This window comes from Fundulus heteroclitus, chromosome 6, assembly GCF_011125445.2.
Source record: "Fundulus heteroclitus isolate FHET01 chromosome 6, MU-UCD_Fhet_4.1, whole genome shotgun sequence".
Lineage (NCBI taxonomy): Eukaryota > Metazoa > Chordata > Actinopteri > Cyprinodontiformes > Fundulidae > Fundulus > Fundulus heteroclitus.
The window spans coordinates 13,778,796-13,805,540 of record NC_046366.1 but is presented as its reverse complement, the minus strand read 5'-3'; the positions used below and the strand labels follow the sequence as shown (position 1 = coordinate 13,805,540).

At 41.3% G+C, this 26,745-nt stretch overlaps 2 protein-coding genes across 18 annotated transcripts in view; both read left to right on the top strand.

Moving 5' to 3' along the window:
* Nucleotides 1-15,733, top strand: part of LOC105935919 (muscleblind-like protein 1) — a 57,686-nt gene extending 41,953 nt beyond the window's left edge. For 5 of the 17 annotated variants that reach the window (XM_036138107.1, XM_036138106.1, XM_036138109.1 and 2 more), the window contains 10 exons: nt 660-830; nt 1,380-1,604; nt 3,550-3,789; nt 4,861-4,914; nt 6,019-6,172; nt 7,179-7,214; nt 9,491-9,576; nt 10,004-10,048; nt 10,784-10,855; nt 12,250-15,733. In XM_036138107.1, coding sequence (XP_035994000.1) covers nt 660-830; nt 1,380-1,604; nt 3,550-3,789; nt 4,861-4,914; nt 6,019-6,172; nt 7,179-7,214; nt 9,491-9,576; nt 10,004-10,048; nt 10,784-10,840 — 1,068 coding nt within the window. In that variant the 3' untranslated portion in view covers nt 10,841-10,855; nt 12,250-15,733. Of the gene's footprint in view, nt 1-659; nt 831-1,379; nt 1,605-3,549; nt 3,790-4,860; nt 4,915-6,018; nt 6,173-7,178; nt 7,215-9,490; nt 9,577-10,003; nt 10,060-10,783; nt 10,856-12,249 lie in introns of those variants that run through there. The other 12 variants (XR_004931216.1, XR_004931217.1, XM_036138110.1 and 9 more) reach the window with 12 other exon arrangements.
* A 5,632-nt stretch (nt 15,734-21,365) lies between these two features.
* LOC105935922 (ras-related protein Rap-2b) lies at nt 21,366-23,703 on the top strand. Its single transcript, XM_012876545.3, has one exon. The coding sequence runs from the start codon at nt 21,895-21,897 to the stop codon at nt 22,441-22,443; it is 549 nt and encodes a 182-aa protein (XP_012731999.3). The 5' UTR covers nt 21,366-21,894; the 3' UTR covers nt 22,444-23,703.
* The last annotated feature ends 3,042 nt before the right edge of the window (nt 23,704-26,745 follow it).

Below are 26,745 nucleotides of genomic sequence, written 5' to 3'. Positions count from 1 at the left end.
TTTGCCCCGTGTTTTTCCATCATACTTACTCACTGGAGTCTTTACCTTAGTCACTAGCTCGGGAACTTTGCACTTGTTTGAATTCAATTCAATTCAATTCAATTTTATTTATATAGCGCCAAATCATGAAACATGTCATCTCAAGGCACTTTACAAAATCAAGTTCAAGCATATTATACAGATTGGGTCAGATTATACAGATTGGTCAAAAATGTCCTATATAAGGGAACCAGTTGATTGCATCAAAGTCCCGACAAGCAGAATTCACTCCAGGAGAAGCGTAGAGCCACAGGGACAGTCGTCTGCATTGTACATGGCTTTGCTGCAATCCCTCATACTGAGCAAGCATGAAGCGACAGTGGGAAGAAAAACTCCCCATTAACGGGAAGGGAAAACCTCCAGCAGAACCGGGTTCAGTATGAACGGTCATCTGCCTCGACCGACTGGGGTTACAGAAGACAGAGCAGAGACACAACAAGACAGACAAAAAAGCACAGAAGCACACATTGATCCATTAATCTGTTCTACATTAGATGGTAGTAGCGGGTGAGCCGTCTTCTCTGGATTTGCTACATGTTTTGTCGTAACCATGAATGCATCGCTCGGCCAATAATAACCAAATGCTGTCACACCACCCCCCCCCCCCCCCCCCTTTGCAGGGCCGTTGTTCCAGGGAGAACTGCAAGTACCTGCACCCTCCTCCCCATTTAAAGACCCAGCTGGAGATCAATGGCAGGAACAATCTGATTCAGCAGAAGAATATGGCCATGCTGGCCCAGCAGATGCAGCTCGCCAATGCTATGATGCCCGGCACCCAGCTACCCCCTATGGTGAGTGGAACGCCCATGTGTGGAGTACACCAAAGCTGCTCTCCTGTAATGCGTATTGTGATGTGGACGAAAGGGAGCCATGGGTCTAAAACAAAAACAAAGTAGATGGCATGCATTTGTGTTTAGCAAATCTGTACAACTGTTGATTACAACATATATTTATATGTGGGTGTGCGCGTGTGTAGAGAAAAAGTTGGCTTTAAAATGCAACTGATTTCAGTTTTATTAGAGCTAACAAATGCCCATAACACATTTCAGATTTTTACATGTAAAAACAATTAAATAAAATCCTTCCTTTGCACAATTATATGCTACTTAGTGTTGGTCTAAATCCCACCAAAACATTACCAATAAAACAATGGCATGGAAGTTGAAGTCTGTGTATCTAAAGTGATATGAATACTTTTGCAAGCCATTCTATGTAGCGTCACCTTTTTTTTATACCCATCCGTTTTTTATCTTTTCTCACACAGAAGGCTTGGTAATTGTTTGCTGTTAAAACGTTGCATCCAGTGCACTTAAATCGAACTATTTTTTTTCCTGCTCCAGCCCATGTTTTCGATGACCCCAGGCCTGGCCACCAACGCCAGCGCAGCAGCAGCTGCCGCCGCTGCAGCCTTTAATCCCTACCTGAGCCCTGTGTCTCCGAGCCTGATGCCTCAAGAGATCATGCCCAGCACCCCCATGCTAATGGCCTCCAGTCCCACGGTCAACCAAGTTCCCAACGCCGCTGCGGCTGCAGCCCAGAAACTGCTGAGAACGGACCGGCTCGAGGTAAGAGTCAAACCAATTGTTGCAACCTACTTATTTTTTTTATAGAAGGGGTTCTGCTGCGTCCCATTAAAAGGTTAACTCTGCTTCATGCAGTTTGCTCACTACAAGTGTTACAGGCATAGAAGTTAAAAGTTGATAAACACCAAAAATAGACACTTTTTTTACACTAAGATCTGACTCCCAGGAGAATTTGTCCTTTTTCATAGCACTAATCAACAGAAAGATGTCTGAATTTGTATGGAGATTGCGTTTTGGTTAAATAGAAAGCACCAACAGTTTCCAGGCTACTAGTAACAGCAAAGCAACAGCAGAGAAACAGACTCTTTACTGTAATGGCAGAGGAAAAAAAAAAAAACACATGGAAATTATCCTCTCATGTTAGCACGGTTGAAAAATCTCTGGATCTTAGGACCATGTTAGTGGTAAAGGGGAAGCACACCGAGCAAAAGAAGCGTTTAGCTCGCATTTAAAAGAACGTGCTGCCCTCTGCTGTTTCATAGACAGACTTGAGAAGCTTCTGAGGATTAAACTCAGAACGCATTTTTATTTCCTCGTGCTGCAGAAATGTTTCACCTTAAATAACGTGTTAACTGTGTTAAAACACAGAACATGCTGGTTAAACAGGGTTTTTTTTCCCACATGTTTAACTTTTTTTGAAGACACTGGCTTAAAATCTCTTTGCCGTTTATGTCGGTGAGAAGATGCCTCCACCACTGCTTTAAGCAAATATAGCAACCGTTAATTTCATAATAATAAATAACATTTTCATTTGGGTCATTTTAAATGTAATAAAACCATTGAATTAATAGCTTTCCAATGATCTTTAAAACTGTTTAAGAAAAAATAGGTCATTGTCTTTAACTCCAGCACATCCCACCAAGTGATCTAACTACCAAATGCACTTAACTAAATGTATTTAGGATGGTGGATCACTCTAACCTGGCTGGGGTTTGGCAGGGTGATAGGTTGCACTATAGTTTAGTTCAGTCGTAAATGGTTCAACTATTTCATCAGGCAGGAGGGAAATTACAGAACTGAGTAAAGAACAACTTCCACTTCAGACCAACATAGATCTATTTACGCATTCAGTGGCTTGCTAAACCTTTCGTTGCACTTGAATCATTTCAAGTTTTGTCATGTTACAATCGTAAACATCAGCGTGTTGGTCTTTTTTTTGGGTGGGGGAGAGGGTGTAATGGACTAAAACAAAGGTTGCAGGCCAGTGGCTCTCGGGGACTGGAGTTGGAGAACCCTGCCTTAAACGCACCATTTGCTAAACTTTTCAAAACACAGGTTGTAATGTGACAGTTAGATGCATCAAGGTTTGCCAAAAACACAGTTTTAAAAGTTACAGTTTTAAAGCCTCTAAAGTGCTCCATCCCATTGTTTAAAGCGCTTTTAATGAGATGCCAGCAAAAACAGTAGTTTTCTCTTCTATGGAGCAACGAGTAGGGCAGTGCTGCCCTTCCGCCCCCCCACCCGTTGCTGCACAATGCCAGTCACCTGGTTTAAAGAAGGCCATGTGGTGTTGTAGAAAATCGAGAGAGTAATAAAGCGCCACTGTTCCCTCGTAATAAAGTAACTCGGTTTTAAAACCACAGGTGCAACGCTACCAGCTTTAAAGCTACTGTTAAGCTACGCGAGCAGATAGCTTGACTAATTAGCTAGCTATTTTCAACTCGTTAAACACAAAGTTATGCTACTATACAGTATAGCAAACATGGATAATATTCCGCACTAGTAACATTTTAGTACTACATTTCCTGATTGTTCATACCTATAAATTGATGTCAAAGCAGCAGTAAATAAATGTGACGCAATATATTAGAACAGCTTCTTATCACTATGTTAGATCATTTTAGTGAAAATCTATTGTTTTTTCACTCTTATTAATTATCCCACACTGTTTTGAATTAGCATTTAATTCTCCTTCATTCTTGTTTAGGTGTGCCGCGAGTATCAGAGGGGAAACTGTGCTCGGGGGGAGGGCGAGTGCCGCTTCGCTCACCCCGCAGACAGCACCATGATCGACACCAATGACAACACCGTCACCGTGTGCATGGACTACATCAAGGGTCGGTGCACCAGGGAAAAGTGCAAGTACTTCCACCCTCCGGCCCATCTGCAGGCCAAAATTAAGGCCACCCAGCATCAGGTGAACCAGGCCACGGCTGCCGCGGCCATGGTGAGCATTCGCTTTTAGTAAGGTCGCAGCTGATCTTGAGCGAGGAGTTTTATATTCACAGCAAGCCTAACTGTGTTAAGATAACGTACCTGCAGAGTTTATGCCCTTTGTTTGACCCATAATCACTTTCGTGTTTGAACATGTCTCGCCTTCCTAATTGGTTTTTGTGTAACATTTTCAGTTCTGCTTCTGCCAGGTCAAATATTAAAAAGGTCTGCATGTTGGTTTGGGTAAAGTCTGCTCAGCGCTGAATGACATGAAGAAGGACAAGACAATAGCGTACTGTAACCAGACCTGCTGTCATTGTCAAGCCTTTTTCTTCCTCATTTGTTAAACCGATCGTTCGGTTTTTGTTTGTTTGGTTGTTTCGTTCCTTGTTCATTTCATCTCAGACCACGAGCAGAGTCCAGTTCCTTCTCTCTCTCTCTCTCTCTCTTTCTCTCTCAGCCTGGCCTCATGTATGACTCTATTGTTTCTGTCGTTCCTACCTACAACTTCTCTTCCTCTTGATATTATTTAAAGCAATTCATTGTTCCTTCTGTCTCCTCCTGCTGTAACGGCGCCGGTGAACATTAGCGCGGCCACGCACGGCTGTTAATGGCTACGTGCTTTTAGTGGTGCAGCAATACAGAGAACGTGGGGGTGAATCATTGCAATGTCAACCTGACTGTAATGTGCACAGTGAAACAGAGAAATGTCAATTAAACCTCTATACATTTTTGCTGTTTACTTTTTTGCTGAGGCTCTTTTTGCAGTAACGGTTGAATAATTTTCTGTTTTCGTTTATTCCTGTGTGAAAATAACCACTGTAGACCGGTAGTTATCATCTCTCTGATGATGATTTAACTGTTGAGTAGTAGAGCTAATGTCCACACTGTGCATGCCTTTAGCCCTGTTATCCCCGTTGTATATTGCATTCCAATGATTTGTTTTTTTATTTGTTTTGTTTTTCTCACCTGTACCCAAACTGCACTGCTGCCCCCATGATGCACCTCTGCTTGCTGGTTTATGTTAATGCGCTTGAACCCCATTGGCCCATTGCCATCATGTGCTCGCTGCCTGCTAATTAAGACTCAGTCGGCTGTCAAATCACTGAAGCGACCCCTCGACGCAACCTTTGACCTGGTACTATGACCTTTCACCTTTTAGCTTGGCACGCATGTGGCTTTGTTGTGCAGCAGTGTTTTAACCAAAGATATCTAGCTATGTTTTACACTGTCCGTCTCGGTGCAATGTGTGTTCTTCTTCCTCTTGTTCCTCTGTCACTGCTGCTCGCGATGAAATGAGTGTGGCCGGTTAGAGTTCAAGCGGTTTGCGTCGCTTAGCAAAGTCCCAAATTTAGCGGCGCAAATCGTGATGGGGAGCCACGGTCATTTCATCCCCCGCAGCCTACTTAACCAGTTTAGCGAGGGTTAGGGACGTAGAGCTTCTATTAAAGTGGCATGGCTTCAGTCTTGTGTCTAAATGTCTGTCTCAGTCAAATGTGTGCATGTCTGTGTTGCTAGTGCATGTGGTATGGAATCTGGGTGGGTGCTCGACTAACCAAACGGGAGCGATCCCACCTGAACAGGTTATTTGTAAAACAAAAAGAAAAAAACAAAAAAAATGATTGTTCACTCAACTCTTTATCTTCTAACAAATAATTAGAAGTCAAGAATGGCCTAATGCCATGATGTGTAGAGTGCATTGCAAAAAAAAAAAAAAAAAAAGCTTTTTTTCTTGGCTTTACAACATTTTGTATATTATTTATTTTCCTGGGAGTGAACCATCACTTAAACATGGCTTACACAGTTTATCATGGAGCTAGCAGTGCAGCCTCCCTTTCTCTGTGCTTACTACCTGTTCCACCATGTTAGCAGCCTCATTGTTTTAATGGTTAATGCTTGCTTTATTAGTCGGCCTTATGAGTGTAAAGTTAATAATTAAGCCTTTGTAATTAATATATAAATGCCTGTCAGCTCATAGCTCCAGTAGTCATCATGCTCCTGCTTGTGTAGTATTTGTGTCAGACTGCTGCTTGCTTGCTACTGATGATATGATATTGTAATTGTTGTACACGCAAAGATGTTGTGACTCTGTTGCTCTGATGTTCTCTAACGATTTTTTTTGTTTTTCTTCCCTGTTTTTTGCCTCTTTCTAACACACCTTCTCTAAATTCCACACACCTCTCTCTGTCTATCTTTTTTTTTTTTTCCTTTCTCACTGTCCTCCCTCCATATGGATGGGCAGGGCATCACCCCTAGTGTCATGGCTCCCCTTCCAAAACGGGCAGCCCTGGAGAAGGCCAACGGGGCCACAGCCATGTTTAACACCGGCATGCTTCAGTACCAACAAGCCCTGGCCAGCATGCAGTTTCAGCAGCAGGCTGCTTTCCTCCCATCAGGTATGGCTTCCGAAGCAATCAGCCAGAGGATGGTGGATCACTCTAACCTGGCTCCTCTGCTTGGCTGGGGTTTGGCAGGGTGATAGGTTGCACTATAGTTTAGTTCAGTCGTAAATGGTTCTACTATTTCATCAAGCAGGAGGGAAATTACAGAACTGAGTAAAGAACAACTTCCACTTCAGACCAACATAGATCTATTTACACATTCAGTGGCTTGCTAAACCTTTAGTAGCACTTGAATCGTTTTAAGTTTTGTCATGTTACAATCGTAAACATCAGCATGTCGGTGTTTTTTTTTGGGTGGGGGAGAGGGTGTAATGGACTAAAACAAAGGTTGCAGGCCAGTGGCTCTCGGGGACTGGAGTTGGAGAACCCTGCCTTAAACGCACCATCTGCTAAACCTTTCAAAACACAGGTTGTAATGTGACAAAATGTTGCAAAGTTCAGCTGAAATGATAACTTACGCAAGTTCACTGCATGTGTCTTTGTAGTTTAAGGGGAAGAGCTTAAATATGTGCTCAGTGCTTTGTATGGCATTGCATGGCCTTTAGGAATTAAAATGGGGTTTGAGTCTGTTTCTTCCTACTAATTGCCTTAATGAAACTCTAAATATCCACCTATAGCTTTTAGTGTAAATTATGAAATTAGCTAATTATTAAACATAGTAAAATTAAGGATTTCAGAGTGTATCGTAATCTGGGGGAAATAGGGGGATTTGTTATGATTCTAGGACTATGCTTCAGACTCAGTGCTAGAATGTGTATTTAATACTCAATGATTATATTAATTTTCATCCTATTATGCTTAGCAAATTGCAACCACTACCCTGCAGACAAACGTCTCAGTCACCTCTGCTCCTTCTCCAGTCACTGATGTCTGTGTTTGAAAAAATATTAACCTTTTCTCCCACGGTATCTCTCCCTTTCCTCTAACGAATCTTGTGATGGGCTGTTTTGATTTCTCTTCCCTACCCAATCCACTTCCTGTTGCACTGCATGATGGGCAGGCTCAATATTGTGCATGACACCTGCAGCCAGCGTTGGTAGGTTCCAGCTTTTCCTTCTTCAGTTGTTGTTGTTTTTTTTTCTTTTCTGTAACCTCGTGTCTGTGAGTCGCTGGTCATCAAAATCAATCTGTCCAGTAAAATATGATTTGTTGGCTTTATAGGTCATTTTTGATTTTGGTGACCTGAGAGTCGCTGTTTTAGTTGCGTAAAGACGTAAAGTGTTGTGAACTGAAACATATGGCCACAAAGTTAAAAAGGAATGGTGTGAAATTTACTTTTGTGTGTCAGCTGCAAATCAATTATTGCCGAATACTATACTGGTTTAACCAAACCTATGCTTTGTTAGTTTCCTTGTGTGCTCATAAACTGCTTGAACAGTCGACTTCATGCTTGTTATGAACCTTTTTTGGCCAGTCTACCTTGATCGGCCCCCGAAGAATACTAAGGGAGTTCAATCATAACTTTCTCCTTCAGCTCCTCTGCCATGATTCATTTATTTTGAAGAGTGATCCAATAGTTTTATGTGAGTTTTTAAAGTTACAAAGAAAAGTAGTATTACTATTACAGTGCCTTTCAACGGTATTCACACCCTCTTGGCTTTTTGCCTATTTTGTTACATTCTAATCTATAATCGACTAGTTTTTCAATCTAATTTTATGTGATGGATCTATACAAGTCGGTGAAGTAAAATAAGAAAGAAAAACATTTTTAAAAACAATTTAAAAAACTGAAAACTGACATGTACATATGTATCCACTCCCTATATGAAGCCCTTAAAAGGTTCTGGTGCAACCAGTTACCTTCAAAAGTCACAGAGTTGGTGAAATTAAGTCCACCAGTGTGCAATCTAAGTGTCACATGATCTGTTGGTATAGGCACGGCTTTTCTGAAAGGCTTCAGAGGCGTCACACCACGAAGACCAAGGAGCTCTCCTAACAAGTCAGGGACACAGTTCTTGACAAGTACAAGTCAGGGTGGGATTATATAAAAATATCTAAATCTTTGATGTTCCCCCAAAGCATCATCAAATCCATCATCCTCTAATGGAAAACACATGGTACCACAACAAACCTGCCAAGTGAGGGTCGCCCACCAAAACTCACAGACCGGGTAGAGAGGGTGTTAATCAGAGAAGGTGACCACAGGTGACCCTGAAAGAGTTGCAGAGCTTCACAGCAGAGACTGGAGGATTAATGGGAGGGTGGTAAAAAAAAAAAAAAAAACATTACTTAGTATTAAAGATAAGAAGGGATGTTTTTAGTTTGCCCAAAGGTACGTGGGCAACCCCCCAAATGTATGGAGGAAGGTGCTCTGATCAGATGAGACTAAAGTTTAATGGTTTGGCCACAAAGAAAAATTATATACTTAGCACAAACACAACACATGCCATTACCCTAAGAACACAATCCCCACAGTGAAACATGGCGGTGGCAGCATCATGCTCTGGGATGTTTATCAGCAGCAGGGACTGGGAAACTGACCCGAGTTGAGGGAAAGATGGATAGTGCTAAATACGGGGATATTCTTTAACAAAATCTGTCAGTCTGCCTGTGATTTGAGATAGGGATGGAGGTTCACCTTCCAGCAAGACCCGCAGCTTACTGCTAAAGCAACACCCGAGAGGTTTAAGGGGAAACATTTAAATGTGTTGGAATGGCCTAGTCAAAGTCCAGACCTTAATTCAATTGATAATCTGTGGTTAGAGTTGAAGATCGCTGTTCACAATTGAAAACCATCTGGCACTAAGGAACTGGAGCAGTTTTGCCGTGGAGAATGGGCAAAATCCCAGTGGTAAGATGGGGCGAGCTCATACAGACTTATCCAATCCGCTCGCCGTTGGAATTGCTGAACAGTTATGCACCCTCGAGTTTTCTTCTATTTTGTCCTATTTGTTGTTTGCTTCACAAAAAAAAAAAAACATGTTTAAAGGTTTTTCAAAATTATATGCAGGTTCTGTAAATTACATGGTGCAAACTTTCTAAACAATCAATTTTAATTACAGCTTATGAGGCAACAAAACATGAAAAGTGCCAAGGGGGGTGAATACTTAAGCCACTGTAATTATGCTTAAATATGCATGCAAGACCCAGAGGGTATATCCACTCTCCATCACCTGAAATTCCTAAAACAAACGGCTGTTATTGGTGTTGGCAGTAGGAAGACGGGGGAGCGAGTTAAATTGAATCCCACTTGAGCCCAGCCCCGCCCCACCTCCCTCTCACATTTGCCGTCTTTTGATTTGCCTGGTTTGTATGTGGCTCCTCTGCTCCTCTGTGTATTTATGCTTACATGATTTTCCCTCCAAAAAAAAGTTCCCATGATGCACGGTGGTACTCCAGCCACTGCAGCCACCACATCTGCCACAAGCGTTCCCTTCGCAACTGCCTCCACCAATCAGGTTTGCACATCTATCTATCTATCTATCTATCTATCTATCTATCTATCTATCTATCTATCTATCTATCTATCTATCTATCTATCTATCTATCTATCTATCTATCTATCTATCTATCTATCTATCTATCTATCTATCTATCTCTCTCTCTCTCTCTCTCTCTCTCTCTCTCTCTCTCTCTGCACATTGATAGAGTTTGAATGCTTGTCTCTTACAATGAATGGGTTGGGTAGAAAGCGGTACTCCCTCTTGTTGGCCTACACTAGTCCAACATGCCGTGTTAAATGTCTTAACACATTATCACAAAGCTTCTCTTTAGGCTACATCAGTTAAATATAACCATAATATTATTTTTTTCCCCTCAAAGTATGATGTGTATTTATGCTGTGTCCTCATTGTAACCTTGATTTTTGTCCTTTCCACCTTTGAGGACTCTTCCTTATCAAAGTTGACTACCAACGAATACATGCAATTGGTATGTATGAGGTAGTTATATTTTTTTTTAATCTGTTTACATTTTTTTTTTTTTTTACTTTTTGAGGGCCTTTTTGCACAGCTTCTGCAATAGCCGCTGTCTGTGCCTCTTTGGTGCTTGGCTTACGTTTATTTTTTTTGGGTTATTTTATGCAGCCGCTTCCAGCACATAAAGCAGGGCTTTATCATTTTCTTTGTGTATAAAAGCTGGACTTTATTCATTTGTAAATAAAAAAAAAAACACTATTTAGATGTTGAAACTATTTGATTTCAACTCTCTTGATGGTATATTATCCAAGATAAAAAATTTAGTGTAAAGAATTAAGGCTCAACCAATGTGTTACGCATTATTGCAACATGTTTTCCACATCCGATTGAGGGGTGAAGGTCAACAACATGGAGGACTTAGATTTGCATGGGGAAAGCCACCTAACTGAGTTTCCCATCCACCCCCTTCCCATCTCACCCTTCCTTTAAGTCCTATTCCTCCCCTCCTGCTAGTGTCTCGACCTAACTATTTGTCCTTTGTATGACCAACTTGCATCGACTGTGCCGTGAATGTAGCAAAAAGGCTTGTTCTATCCTATTAACTTTGTCTCTTTTCAGCAAAGAGCTCATCTTATAGAGAGAGGATGTGGTTTCATTGTGCTGATCGCTCTGTTGTTTAGAGGCCAACGCTCGCCGAGTGTGTTTTCGGTTTGACGTGCTTCATTTGCTCTCTGTTTTCTGTCACCAGATTCCAATAATATCTGCAGATCATCTGAGTAGTCACAAGTACTTGACTCAAATGTAGTTCCTCTTAAGAACAGTGAGTTTCTATTTCAGTGTTTTTATTCTCTCTATTTGTTTCAAGTTTTTAGGCTTTTTTTTTTATTTGACTCACATAAGCTCTGTCCTAACATTGTGTTTCAACTCTCTGTATAGTGTTGGTTAATACATCGCCTTGAAATACTATCCGTGCTCTTTGAAATATTCCAGATTAAGGCCACATTACAACCACAGACTTCAGTGTGTTTTATTGGTATTTTATGTGATTGACCAGTAAAAAGAAATGCATGTTTGTGAAGTGGATGAAAAACTGATAGGGTTTCTTGAAAACCGTTTCGAAAAAAACACCCTAGAACATGTGATGAAATCATGCGCTGCTCATTGCCTTCAGAAGGCACCAAATCAGTAAGATAGAGTCTACCTGTGATTTTGTATCAGTATGAATGCAGCTCATCTATGTTGGTCTCAGAGGTTTGCTGGAGAACATTGGTGAACTAACAGCATTACTAGGAACAACACAGCAAACAGATCAGGGGAAATAGTGATGGTGTTTAAAGCATGGATTATAACACCATTGTGAATCATACATTAAAATGTTCAGTCCATCATCCAAAAAACGGAAACAGAATGGCCTAAACCAGAACATTCAGTAGAGAAGCAGCAAAGGGATCCATGGGGAAACTGTGGAGGAGCTGCAGAGATTTACAGCTCAGGTGGGGCAAAGATTTCACAGTAAAACTGTTTGTCTTACGCTCCTTCCAAGAGGAGTGATTTAAAAAAAAAAGCCATAGGAAGTCTTGGCTGAAGTTTATCAGAAGCCATGTAGGAGACACAGTAAACAAGAAACATGTGGAAGAAGAGCTTTGGTCAGATGAGACCAAAAATCTAACTATTTAATCCAAAAGCAAAATACAATGTGTAGTGGAAAACTAACGCAGACTCTATCCTGAACACATAATCTCTGCATTGAAGCATGGCGGTGGCGTCATCATGATGTGGGCATGCTTCTCTTTAGCAGGACAGGGAAGCTAAATACAGAGTAGTCATGGAAGAAAACATGTAAAGACTTGCAAATGAATGTTCACAGACGCTCTCCATCCAGTCTGACTGATCTCAAGCTTTTTTCTTTAAAAAAAGAGAGGACTCTAATTTTAGTGTTGAGATGTGTGAAGCTGGTAGAGACATAATGTGGTTCTATCAAATGTCGACTAAGTGGAGCTAAACACTAATGCATGGCGCACTTATTTTGTCTTTCCATTTGCCAATTAAGCAACACTGTGGTGTTTTAAAATAAAATGCCAATAAAACACTTTGAAGCTTTTGTTTGTAAGGTAAAAATGTAAAAAAAAAAACCAAAAAAAACAACCTTGCTAGGCACTGTATCTGCTTCAATTCCCTAAACTCCCTAACGTCAAAATCCATCCTCTCTTACAGATCAAATGAATGTGTGCTGGCACCGTCCAAGCCAAAAGAGTTAAGCCTTTATGTACATAACCTTCAGAATGTCAAGCAATGGGACAAGGAGGGTCAGCCATCTCTTAGCCTGTCCCCAGCCAGGGACTCGTCACATGCGTCAAGGGTACAACACACGATCTGTGCCATCCTCCCACATATCAATATCCAGAAGAATTCGCCGTCAGAATCAACGTCCAGCGGAGAAGAAGAAGAAGAGGATAAGTTGGTGGAAACAATCACGCGATACCTCTGTGTCTAACTGAATCCTGGCACTCTTCGCCACTCGTTATCATTACCGCATGCACAGGAGGTCAAGAGCCTTGTTACACGAGACAACATCTAGTGCTGGTACGTTAACAGACCAAGGGTTTTCCTTCCTTTTTCTTATTAGTTCTTTTTTTTATCCAGCTTTTATTTACAATTGATAGCCATATTTCACAGTTTACAAGTGGAATGCAAATATGCACCTTGAATTTAATTGAAATCCGAAAGGCACAATGATAACAGATATTTTTTTTTGTCTTTTTGTTTTTAGTTTAGTTTTTTTCTCTCTCTCTCTCTCTTACTCTGCCAAATGCATCCGGCATGTACAGTATTGTGTTTTACGGCTACTAGTGAAACTAGATGTTGAAATGAGGGTTTTGGACATATGAATGTTCTGGGTAAACCAACACACCTGTGTACCTTGAAAGCACAGCCAGGCTAGCTTTTCTCACCTTGTCATGTGCCATCGAGGCCGTACAGCTAAAACCAGAGTGTTATATCAGCAGTGTTATTTGTTTACCGAAGGTAAAAAAAAAAAAAAAAAAAAAAAAAGTTTTGTATGGCTCGTTTTGTATTGTTTTCTTTTAGGATCTCCATTGTGAGTGTTTTTTTTTTTTTAATCATCATAATTTCAATCTTTTTTTTTTTTTAGATTTGATTAGATTTGAAAGTGGGGTTTAATGTGTTTGATTGTTTTTTATTATTATAATTCAAATGGAGGTGTTTTTTTGTGTTTCGTTTTTTTAAATCAGAGATGCCTCATTTAATGAACTAGTTTTTTTTTTTATTTGTCAGGTTAATTTGTTAATCAAGTCCGTCGACTCTAAAGCCTGGGGGAAATAGAGGGGGTAGCTTTATTCAGCGTCGCGTCACCTTATTCCCTTCCTTTTTCAAAGAGGAGCAGCTCTATAACCGTGTCTCTAGGAAGCACTTTTGAGCCATTTAACAACAACAGGCCCAAAGGTCTAGTAGGTCATCAAAAACCATGTGTGCACTTCAATTTGTCAGGTCACTCTGATTTAGTTTCTCATTTTTGCTTGGATGCAGCTCGCATTTTAAGTAAAATACGACGCTTTTGTTGATCTCACTATGAAACCAAAGCACAGATTTGCTCTTAAGTCTTATTCACACTTAAGTCGAGGATTAAACAGATAAGGAATATATATTAATTATCTTTCCTCCGTGTGTGTGTTTTACGATTGTTTCCCTCTTAGGTTTTCACAGAAGCGTGTGCCGTGTTTTTACCGATGTTGTGTACCTAACAAAGCCTTAGATCACGATTTATGGGCTTTGCCCAGTCAAATGTCCTTTCAATCACCATGCAAGTAAAAATAGAAAAAAAAAGTAAAACACCAATGATGTTTTATAGTTCTCACAAGCCGCTTTTAATCTTTTTTTTTTTTTGTTCGTCTCTGTCTCGCTCTCCGAAACAATTACCCTCCTAGATTTCATTGAGTTTATGTGTTATGTACTACTTAAGAATTAAAATCTGAGGTATGTAGTTTTAGATTTTTCTCTTTTTTGTCTTTTTTTTTTTTTGCCTTACTATATTATTACTTGACAACATTCATATAGCCGTTGTAGACGTTAAGATAGTATGACATTCATAACTTTTTCAAACCATATAGAGGTTAATGTGTTTAAATACTCACTTCATTCATATAGCTGGACGTCTTTTCTCATTTGTTGTTGTATTTGTCAGTTAATTTTATTGATGAGAAACTTTTTGATACGAGGAATGAGGTGATTATCGGAATAGCTTCGATGTTCCTTGTAACATGTCAATGTCATGTTTGAAAATGCTATATTGTATTGATAAAAAAAAATGGATTGTCCATGTTTTAGAGAGGAAAAAAAAAATAACAATTATTTTCTACTGTATCCATTTCAAAGAAATATGTAGTTTTGTTTGAATATTAAGTTTGCCCTGAATGTCGGGCCAAAACGAGCAGTGAGACTGATGTTGATGTTTGTTGAGATTTGGAGTGAGGAGAGCCGAGGCTTTTCCCCACCACCCCCACTGGGGAAGAGTCGGACATGCTGCAGATAATGAGTTCTAACCTAAGGGACAAAGGTTAACTTTTTGCACTTCTGTATATAGTAAAATGAACAGAGAAAAAAAAAAACGTGTATCATAATGAGATATTATTTTGAATAAAAGAAAAAAAGATCTATAATTATAAGGAATTTTGTTAGATTAATTTAAAATTCTTAAATTAGAAGACCAGCTAAAATTCGCTTGCAAAGAAGGGCACTAGTTTCTTGGCCAATGCATTCAGAGAAAGCTATGCGCTTGTTTTATAGGTGGCTCGTAATGCCAGGGAACGTTGCAGGGGAGTGGATTTCCCCGTGTCATGCTAACTCTATGCCTCTGATAGGATGACATATCCATTAAGGTCCATATACTCATTTACTGGACAAACATTATCCCATGGTACAGTAGATACATGAATCTATTAAAAAAAAACAATGCCTTCTACTATAATTTGATTTGATTGCATGTAAACAAAAGAAGCTGTGTAGATATATAAGGAAAGACGGCACCCGCAGAATAAAGGATCCACAGTACTTTAAAAAAAAAAAAGTTAGTTATTTTGTTTCTGAAATCATACAACACCTACAGCAAGGAGAAATAAGACTTTAAAAACGAGTCGTCTTACTCAAGAGTCTCCAAGCAAACAAGTGATTTAAAGAATAATAACATATTAGCACTTGTCCACCTCAGATATGTTCCGATAGAGAATTACAGTCTCCACTAACTCACAAGCAGTTATTCCTGCTTTTCTTAGCTGTGCACTCAGCAGGCGAAGGCTCGTCACACCAAATGCACATTTGGCAAATTCCTCTTTAAAATGAATGTAATAGTCAGTGTCAATATGTTTCTACCTTGAGGCTGCTTTGTATAGTCGCTACATAAACCAAAGCACCATTTTCTCAAAAGCAAGACTATTCAAGTCTTCTGGCTGCAACCAAGGTCTTTCTTCCCTGCTGGGTGCACATGTTTGCTTTTGACTGCTTTTTACTTGTACGCGCACCCACCAGTTATGTATTTGCTAACCGCTGTCACACGATAATGTACTATTCTGTCTCCAGATTTGTTTATGCTCATTTTATTGTTGCCATAATTGACTCTTGCTGTATGGATGAAAATTAAAAAAAAAAAAAAATCTGAATAAAACTATTTGATTTGCTCATGCAACTTTGTCTCTTTGCGTTCTTGAATTTGGAGATTAATTTTGAGACTTAGGGGTGAAGGCTTTAGGTGTCATGAAAGGCCCTAAAATGTTTTTTTTTTTTTTTTTTTTTTTTTTTTTGCTGCAGTCTAGGGTGGGGAATTCACACTTAAAACTGTTAAAATGTTTCGGTCAATAGTACCTCCCCATAGTTGAAACTAGATTTTTACAGAAACTGAATTTAAAAGAATCATATTAACATTTTTTTCTCTCTGTCTGATTATAAATTAGGCTAAACTTTTTATGGTTTCAGATCAGTTAAGATTACTGAAGTTATCCATATTTGTTCATTCACTGAATAACCTGAGTGAATTGAGAAAAAACATATCAAGAATGTCTTTAAAATTGCAGGCTTCCATTCACTAAGATCACTATACCTGTAATCAGTTTAAGAAACCCCACATGATGGTGTCATGGCTTTGCAAGCTTCTGCTGTGGTGAGTTATCTCACAACATTTGTTAGAAGGAGGGCGACCTGAGGATGTATTTTAAGGCAACACCTAAAACTCACAGTTTCCTTGTGTGGCATCAATAAAAAAACAAAGAAATTCAAGATTAACACATTAATGCATGAAGGAGATGCCTTCATCTGCTCAAATAATTATAGGCAAGTAAAACCATCGTGGAAACATCCAGACATGCTGTTCAGGAAGGAGATGGCTTCTGTTTCTCGTCGATGAAAAGTATTTTGGGGTAAAGATGTGTAAAAGAGAAAGTCAATATCCACAGTTTTGCTGAGTTGGTTTAAATTGACACTCAGCCAGCAAGGAAGAAATTCTTTGATCAGAGCTAAAAAGAGTTGTGTGCCTACAAACTACAAACCTGACGCGGTTACACAAGATCTGTCAGAAAGAAAAGAAGGGAATCCTACCAAATACTAAAGAAATGTCTATAAACGTAAAGCAGCCCAAACAACAACTCAAAATAAAATACAATTATTTTGGCATTAAGCAAACAGAAAGGATTTTAGTAATCCTGTTTGAACAAGAGCAATACAAGACGAATGTTACACAGGGATGGAAAAAATTTGAGACTTTTACATGTATTAAATATCTGGTTATATATTTGAATTAACCCAGAGATAGATTGAATAATTTGAATTATTAAATATCCTCAGTCTCTTGACTGAGAGGAACTGTCGTTTCTGTCAATCGTAAAGCTGATTTCACTGATTCTGTGCATTATCTGGATCACTACTGCTAATATTTCTGGTTTTATGGTCCTTGTTCTGTTCGTCGTCCGATGTGTTGTATTTCAACAGGTAATCCTGTGTTGCCTGGTCCTTACACTGTGCCACCCTTCTTCCTTTTGAGAACATTTTGATCATTTAAAATCCTGAAGAGAATGAAATAGCAAAATAACAGGTCAGAATTGAGGGAAGAAAATAACAGGAAAAGATGATTAGTTCTTGTAAACGCCCCTGATAAATTTTGCTGCTTTCAAATAGCTACATTTGCAGCTTTCAGTTTGAAAAAAAAAACAGGAAACGCCCATGCTTATACGGAGAAGGAGATAGCAGTCCATGTCTCTGTGACCGCACGGCTAGATTACTGTAACGCACTTTATTTTTGCCATCAGTGGGTCTTTAATCACACGTCTACTGATGGTGTAAAATGGTGCTGCATGAATTTTAACCAATACACGGACACGTCTAAGCACATTTCATCGGTTCTGAGTTCAGTTCACTGGCTTTCAGCACCGAGAACCTAGCGTAAGCTCACAGGGGGCCCGGCCTTCTCTGTGGCTGGTCCTTAACTCTGGAAGGATCTGCCGCTGTACGTAAGGCAGGCATCCTGCCTTGGAATTGCAGGTATCAGCTCGTCTTTTCTGTCTTTCTGCAGAAAACATCTGAAAAGTCAGCAAACATGTTGCAATGCTTTGTTGAGAACAGCATTGAAAGTTTAAGCCCTCGTGCAAAACTGCGTGACGAACAATTGACCCTTAACGCGCTATGCCTATGGTTAAACATGGTGGCGGCAGCATCATACTGCGGGGGGAGGATTTACTTCTGCAGCGACAGGGAAGCTGCTCATATGGTAGGATGAATGGAGCTGAATACAGAGGGCGATCCTGGAAGGTTGCATAAGACTTGAGGTTCACTTTCCAGCAAAACAACAACCACAGAGCCAACCTTGAAAACACTGGAAATAATTTTGATTTGATTTTTTTATATGGCTATTTAAGGTTGTCCAATCCTTGTCTCTATTTAGCCCAGAAGAATATGTTAAAGGCTGGACTTATTTGGCGCAGAGGTTCCATCCAAATTTAGCCTAAGCAAAGATAATAAAGGGCTTGGTTAAAATACAGAATAGAATAGAATAGAATAGAATAGAATAGAATAGAATAGAATAGAGTAGAATTCAACTTTATTCGGATTGCACATGTCACAAGTACAAGCAATGAAATGCAGTTTGCATCCATCCAGAAGTGCTTCAGTAGTGCACAATAACGTTATGATTGTGCTATAGTTGTAAATATAAATGAATATAAGTATATGTAAGTTATGAGTGTACTATAGCTTTAGGTATAAATATATACAGGCTGCTAATGTATAAGCTATTAACAGGTTATGAATATGAAAGGTTATAAACAGACTACAGAGAATTATAAGTATATGAAGAGTATTTACAAACGGGTTGATTTCCAATATGAAGTAGATTATCTATACAGTATTTACTATAGTAAATGGTAAATTGCTTGTACTTGTACAGCGCTTTATCAAGTCCGACGACCCCAAAGCGCTTCACACTACAATCACTCCTTCACACATTCACACTCTGACGATGGTGAGCTGTGTTAGTAACCACAGCTGCTCTGGAGCAGACTGACAGAGGCATGGCTGCCATACATCGCTGCCACCGGGCCCTCTGACCACCGCCAGCAGGCAATGCAGGTGAAGTGTCTTGCCCAAGGACACAACAACTGAGGCAGTCAGAGCGTCTCAGTCGTGAGCAAACAGGTAGAAGTGCAGGCAGGTAATTGTAAGTGGTGGTTCAATCCATGTGTTATTGTTGTGTGTAGGAAAATACAGTCCAGTAAGTTGTTGTTTGTTCAGATGTTCAGGATTGTGATGGCTGTAGGGAAGAAGCTGTTTCGGTACCTGGTGGTCTTCGTCTGGTGGCTTCTGTAGTGCCTCCCAGTGGGCAGGAGAGTGAATAGTCCATGTGCTGGGTGACTGGAGTCCTTGATGATTTTCATCAGCCCTTTTCAGAAACCACTTCCTGTAGATGTCCACTACGGCAGGAAGTGTTGCTCCGGTGACGCGCTGCACAGCTTTCACCGCCCTCTCCAACACCTTCCGGCCCGAAGCAAAGCTGCTCCTGTACCAGACCATGATGCAGTTGGTTAGGATGCTCTCTATGGTACAGCGGTAAATGTTCACCAGGATGTCTGAGGACAGGTGTTTTTTTCTCAGAGTCTTCAAAAAAATAAATAAAAAGAGCCGCTGGTGTGCCTTCTTGACCAGCTTGGAACAGCCGGTCATCCAGGTGATCTTCTTCAGAGATGTGGACTTCTAGGAACCCGAAGCTGTTCACATGCTCCACAGCCGTCCTTTTGATGTAGATGGCTGAGTGTGGGTTGGCATTCCTCCTGAAGTCCAAATTTAGCTCCTTGGGCTTCTCGGTATTGAGCAGCAGGTTGTTGCCGTCGCACCACTCAGCCAGACGATCCACCTCCTCCCTGCAGGCGGCCTCATCACTGTCTTTGATGAGGCCGAACACCGTGGCGTCATCTGCAAACTAAGTAATGATATTGGAGCCATCGACAGGTCCGCAGTCATTAGTGGGAAGGGAATAAACTCCAACCCCCTTTTAAATATATCCATGCAAGCGTTCTTTACATGGATGTTTAAATTACATGTATACATTGTTTATTGAAAAGACAGTGGTCTCTTCTCTGTGACAGTTCAGCAAAACTTTGCTCTGCAGCAAAGACTACAATGAAATGGTTTAACGCACGGTAGTCCTTGAAGAAAACCTGCCAGAGGATGCAGAAGACAAGTGACTGGGGCACAGATTAACATCCCAGCAGGACACTAGGGTGCCAAAAGAAAACGTTTGAACCAAAGCATATTCGTGTAGCAGCATGGTCTAATCGAAGTTAGACCTAAATTCAACTGAAAATTTCTGGCAAGTGCTAAAATTTGATGATAAATTTCATTATGCCATGACTGATTTAAATTTAAAGTAATTCTTTATTCATTTTTTTCCGACATGATTCTTCTGACTGGAAATAATATTAACAATGTGACCTTGGCAGTCCCAACTTCAATCAGATAGAGAATCTGTGGAGGGAGCCAATAAGGTGGGTAATGCCAAGGTAGCTATACCTCAAATACCTTGAGATCATCAGCGAAGATAAATTGCCAAAACACCAGAGCAAACATGCAAAAAAACAAAAAAAAACTGACAAGCAATCATAATAAGGAACTGATGCTGTGATGCCAACAAAGTGTTTTTCTATTATTGACTAAGGTATAATTTTTAACGTGCCAGTTTTTACAACTGTATATTTTCAGTACTGATACCACCTTCACAGTGTTTTTATTAACTTTCCAAAAGACGCATGTCCCTTTTCCTATCATAGATTCTTGGATGAATGAAAGACTAGCTTAAATGTACATCTGAGTGTGAATCATTTTGAGCTGAACTGTACCCCTTGGGGGTGGGCCTACAGCCACAGCCGTAAATTAAATGTGGTTCTTCAAAGCAGGGGTTCCCAAACTTTTGAGCCTGCCACACCCAAAATAACAGTGCCAGAGAATGGCGCCCCCCTTTATGCATTTGCGATTTCTTTTTCATTCTGTGGGGGTAAATTAGGAGAGTGAAGTCATACATCTCTGAGAATTATGTCAAATTTGTTCTAAGATTTATTAGCAAAAAATGTGCAGGAACGTGGATCTTGTGAATGTATACTTTGGTATTGGTAAATCTTTTATTTTTCCTCTCACACACACACACACACACACACTTTGGGAACTCCAAAGTAATGGGAGCAAAATTCAAACATTTTTCAAACATTTCACATGTTGTCGTTGTGCAATTGTGCACTACTTTGTGCTGACCAATCGTCACATGAAACCCGAATAAAGCACATTGCAGTTTTTGGATGTTAATGTGAAATTCCCTGTGCAATAACCCTGTTAAATAAGCGACTTCAGCTGTATAGTTATCTCACTACCTCACTGTTGTTCTTACCTGGTACCACTTTAATGTACAACGTCAATCCATTTGTGTATAAATCACCTGAATGTACATAAGTCATCCAAAACTTCTGCATTATTTCCTTTGTTTTTTTTTTTGTTTTTATTTTTTGATACACTGTATATATGTGGACACACTGTATATACCTAATACCTTATGCACCTTTTCCTCCTTTTGGCACCTTCTTTGTTTATTAAGCCAATGTGTGACAAGTGAATTTCTCCACTGTGAAATCAATAAAGCCCTATCTTATCTAATCTTATCTTATGTGACAAAATGTGGGAGAAGTTCATGGGACAAGAACGCTTTGAGACTGATCGGCCTGCCCTCATAACGCAGACATTTGAAATTGATTATTGACTAAAAACGTCTGGCCTCGTTAGTTTCCCCCCGGTTAAACGCGTGTAGCTCCAGCTGAGGGCCCAATTCCGCTGCTGATCTGCTCCTCAGAGGAGCTGGAGAGGGGGGGTCCGTCCGGGTGACGGCTCCTTTAAGAAAACGGAACTGAGCCTCGGCTTTTTTTTTTTTTTTTTGACGAGCTGAGGATGTGGGCAGGAAACGCCATGCAAGAGCAGCAACAGCAGCAGCAGCAGAGACGCGATCACGCTTTCCCCCCGCACCGTTGCACAACACGGCGCGATCACAATGCGCTTTAATTCCCCACGCTGATGTCCAGACGCGCTCGCTCTCCACGGATCTGCTCCCCAGCGGCCCTCTGCGCGCTGCCCCGCCGCCTCGGAGCAATCGCCGGCGTGCGATTTTGACGGCTAACCCGAGCGAGGGAAGGGGAGGGGGCAGCCTTCCTGGCCTCCTCGGTTTGAAAACATCGGGGCTGGGTGAGCGAGATAGCTAGAGGAGGCGTTCGTCTAGGAGAAAAAGGAGGCGTCCGATTTCCTCCCCCCGTCTCCTGTCTCCTCTTAACCATGAGGGAGTACAAAGTGGTCGTCTTGGGCTCGGGCGGAGTCGGTAAATCGGCGCTGACGGTCCAATTCGTGACGGGCTCCTTCATCGAGAAGTACGACCCCACGATAGAGGACTTCTACAGGAAGGAGATCGAGGTGGACTCCTCCCCGTCGGTGCTGGAGATCCTGGACACGGCCGGGACCGAGCAGTTCGCCTCCATGCGGGATCTGTACATCAAGAACGGCCAGGGCTTCATCCTGGTCTACAGCCTGGTGAACCAGCAGAGCTTCCAGGACATCAAGCCCATGAGGGACCAGATCATCCGGGTGAAGAGGTACGAGAGGGTGCCCATGATCCTGGTGGGGAACAAGGTGGACCTGGAGGGGGAGAGGGAGGTGTCTTCCGGGGAGGGCAAGGCGCTGGCCCAGGACTGGAGCTGCCCCTTCATGGAGACCTCGGCCAAAAATAAAACCTCGGTGGACGAGCTGTTCGCAGAAATAGTGAGACAGATGAACTACTCCAGCGTTCCCAGCGGAGGCGACCAGTGCTGCTCCTGCGTCCTGCTCTGAAGAGGAGGCGCAGGGATGGGCAGAGAAAAAAAACAGCGGCCTGAGTTGTTTCCAGCTTGAAAAGTTGTCCTGCAGGCTTGTTTTTTCTTTTTTTTTTCTTAAAGTTTCCTCTCTCCTCACACTGTTCTTTTTAATTATTATTATTATTATTATTATTATTATTGTTATTATTGTTGCACAAGGACAAAATACAACAGTCTATCATGTATCATAGTCTGGAAAGTGTTTACATGACAAAGTACTTGAATTTATAGCTTTGTATTTGACACTTCTCTGGAAAATGTGCCTCAGTGGGAATGTCTAATTGTGAAACCTAAGAGTCATGTGTTTTTCAGGCCGCTTCTTTTTTTTTTTTTTTCTTTTTTTTTTTTCCCCTCAGCTGAACTGTTGTTTCCTCCAAGCTGGGACATTTCTCACCTTTGTGGTGGTGTTGTTTTTTTTTCTATTTTATTTTATGTTGCTTGAAAGCATTTAAAAATCACCACTCAAGCCTCGCACGGCTCGCTCCAGCCCGAGCTGTCAAGTCGGATCCAACAGGCCCACCGCCCACTCAGATGCCACATCTGAAGTAGAATTAAGCCAATATATTCTTGTCACCCCCTCCCACCCCCACCCCTCCCCCCAAAACACACGTCCACAGGTTGGTGATAAGTTATTTTTCTCATCTTAAACCTGAGCCCAGCTGACTGTGTTCCTCCCCTGTGTGCACCAACGAGGACCTCGGCGCATGGGGGGACGCTGCGACCCCCCCCCCCATGTCAAGTGCCTTCCCCGTTTTCTCCCGTGACTGTGCCAACTGATGAGCCCTTACTTCCTCTGCAGTGCGTCCTGATGGCAATCAGAACTTTTTCAACAGGCTTCCAGCCTCTTGTTTTCATTTGGTGTCAACGTGGTGAAATAATAATGATGATGATAATAATAATAATAATGATAATAATGATTATGGAAAAGAAAATGCTCCTGTTTTGCAGCCCGGATGCTGAGCTTGCAAACAGAACTTCAGATTCGGGCCGTTTCCAGAGGTACTAGCCCATTATGATCAACCGGATGACTTAACTCGCTGGGATCTTGGTTTCAGTAAATGGCAAGCCATGTTTGTATGTATGATGTAGATTTTTTTTTTCTTCTTCTTTTTATTTTCTAAAAAATGTGACATTTTTGACTTGATGTAATTGTATTTCTGCTTTCGGACGGCGTTTTCTGCCCTCCGCCTGTCGGTTTGAGAGACTTGGAATACAGAACCCATTTTACGTAACGGTGTGTGGTGTGTGCGTGTCTCGCCTCATTTAACGGTGTGCACGCTCTGCAGCTCGGGTGTTTTTTTGCTTCAGCCGTGGAGGGCCGGCGCCCTGCATCTTCTGCATGTGTCCCGATCCAACACCCCTGAATGAAATGACCAAATTACCTCCTCAAAAGTCCAAATCGCAGGACTCCATGGCGCTGAAGCAGGGATGCATCCTAATGCTGCAGGACGCCGGCCTATACAGGACGGGAGCTTGACACCTGTGCTGCAGAGCTTTGATACTTGTGTGATCCCGTCGTGGGTCTTGGATCACTAACTTCTGCATTAATTGTAGTCTATCAACATAGCAGATTTGTGCCCTGGTGTTCATAACTTGTATATGTTATGTAGACACCTTTTTTAAAAAAGAAAATTACAGGAGACGAACGAGGCAATCTTATGAGTCCTTTAAACATTTTGTGCTCTTTGAAGGCAAACTACTTCTCTCTACTTTCATCTTGAAGGAAGCAAAAACCAGATCACAAGAGATTGGGCTCTTTCCTCGTGCTGCGACACTTTTAACAATGCGTCAACAATGCCTTTGGTCAAAACATAGGTGAGGTTGTCCTGTCTGCCACATAGCTTGGTTGAGGAATTTTGAAATCCATCCCTCGGGAAGCAGGAGCATCCCACCCACCTCTCCATAGGTGTTGACACCAAAACTGGAGCAGGTTTTCTGTTCGCAGCACTTTAAAGGATTGGTCCTGCTTAGACTGACCGTTTTTTTGGTGGGTTTATTCTATAATAGGAACTGTTTAAATGTTTCAAGCTAATTTGACTGCGTCCTTTAGAGCCTTTACTCGGGCAGTTTTGCTAGAAATGCCATTCTTTTAGTTATGCTTTTTCATTTAGAAACTCAGAGACCGGAATCGTCAGACGTTCTCCTGGTCGGCCCTGATTGGTGATATTTGGGTCAAATACTGACAAAAATAAGAAAGAAAAAGATTCTCTTTCATTAAATGCAAACTAAACTAGATTAAGTACTCCTATTTAGTTTTGGAAATGTAATGTTTCGATCCACAAATGGTAATAAACTTATTTTATATTGCAGTCAAAATAGCTATGCTAATCAAAGTACCTACGGCATATTTTATAATAACTGATATAATCCTGGGGGGCAAAAATAGTAATGGGTATCGCCCTGAAAGCCTGATCAGTGCACCTTTATGTTATTGATTTAAACAGACAGCCGATAAAATAATTTGGATTAAATATTACGTACTTGCATGGCAATATTTACTCAAAGCATTTTGTCTGATGCTTATTATAGGAACGATATCTGTCTGTGGGTCATGTCACAAAACAAGAGGGTTTAAAATAAGACCTGATGTATAACTTACCTTCGATATGTTGCGCTGCTTTAGCCTGTGTCATAAACTCAAATCGTGATTCGCTGAAATGGTTACAGGTGAACTATTTCTTCTCTCCGTTTGAGTTTAGCAGAAGAACGGCCTTTTGGCCCTGGGATGACACCAAGCGTGATAAAAACATCTCCCTGTCCACTCGTTTGGTTTGTGCTTTACGTTCCTTGTCGGAGCCGCACCCCCCCCCCCTCTTTTCCCCACTGCGTGTCTTCCTGGCTGGAAAGCGGGGAACAGAGAGGCCTTTTCATGCCGGCAGCCAACTTCAGCCAGCCGCACATGCTGTCGAGGGCTATTCCAGCGCGTCGTCCCTCAGACGGGGCAGCTAGCTGCTGCTACAAGTGGCCCTCCAGCTGCAGAGCTGTCAATATTTTGGCGAGCCGCCTGCTGTGGGGCTTGGAGCGTCTCTGTCAGCCTTAACCCACCTAGAGACTGAAATCTTCGTCCATTCTGCCAAATCGATCAAGCTCAGTCTGACTGGATGCTGAGCGTCTAGGAATGTTATTTCCGAGTTCTGCTACATATTCTTATTTGTATTTAAGTTGGGTCTTTGACTTGAGCATACTAACAGCGCTTCAGCTTTGGATGTACTTTCATGGTTGTACGCTGGAAGGTGACCTTCTGCCCCGGTCTCAGGTGCTCAGCCTCTAACGGGGTTTCACTGACCTGAGCCCTGCAGAGAGACCCGACTTTAAGCTGGATTTCTTGTGGCTTCCTTTCAACGATGCTTCTCTTCTTGCCGCTCTTCCATAAAAGGCCAGCTTTGTGGATCGCATTACTGACAGTTTTCCTGTTGACAGGTTCTCCCACCCGAGGTGTAGATCGTTTCTATGTGACCAATCAGGCGTCTGCTTAAGGCAGTCGGAGCTGGGTTTTATTTTGGGGATATCCTGGGACACGCCGGATGTATGTGGCTTTTGCTTTGTTCAGACTACTTAAGCGTCAAAGTGGCGGTCAAGTAAAAACGACCAAAGTTTTGCTTCATTCATCCGGTGAGGATCTCACAGAAACTAGCAACTGGAAATTTGCACTCGTGCTGGATAGTTAGAAACTAACCTCACCTTAAACAGCAGCAACGATAAAAGATCAGCCCAGGCATTACCAGTCAAATCAATGCGGCGTTAGTTTGCCACTATAGTTACAAAAAGGACCTGGGTACGTTCTGTATTTGCTCTGTCCACTGTGGTGACATTACAGAGTTACTGTATGTGATGTGCATACAGAATTTACTTCAATGTATAATAAGCAGGGATTCAGCAACAACACTGAGCTGTTTCTCAATCTTTTTTTCCCGGTTCATGAAAACAGTCACACAAAGCATGTGTGCAAATGCCTGACACTCCTGTATTTCTCAACAGTGACTCTCACTCTACTTGGAAACGCAATCTTGTAAGATTGCACAACAGAAAGTGTGAAAAAGTCCTAGTTTTCTTGTTGATAGGGGAGAAGGTCTAATTTCTTCTTTTTTTTTTTCCTTTTTATATAATAATGTTTATATATATATATATATATATATATATATATATATATATATATATATATATATATATATATATATATTTCAAAGAGCATCAGTAGAGAGATATGCCTGAAATTTAACACCCATCTTTGGCTTAAGGCAGAATTTGGCGCAGGACATGAAAGCTAAAAGCGATTTTC

What these genes read in the sequence shown, in the direction of transcription:
- LOC105935922 (XM_012876545.3), top strand. Translation starts at nt 21,895, where the DNA reads ATGAGGGAGTACAAAGTGGTCGTCTTGGGCTCGGGCGGAGTCGGTAAA.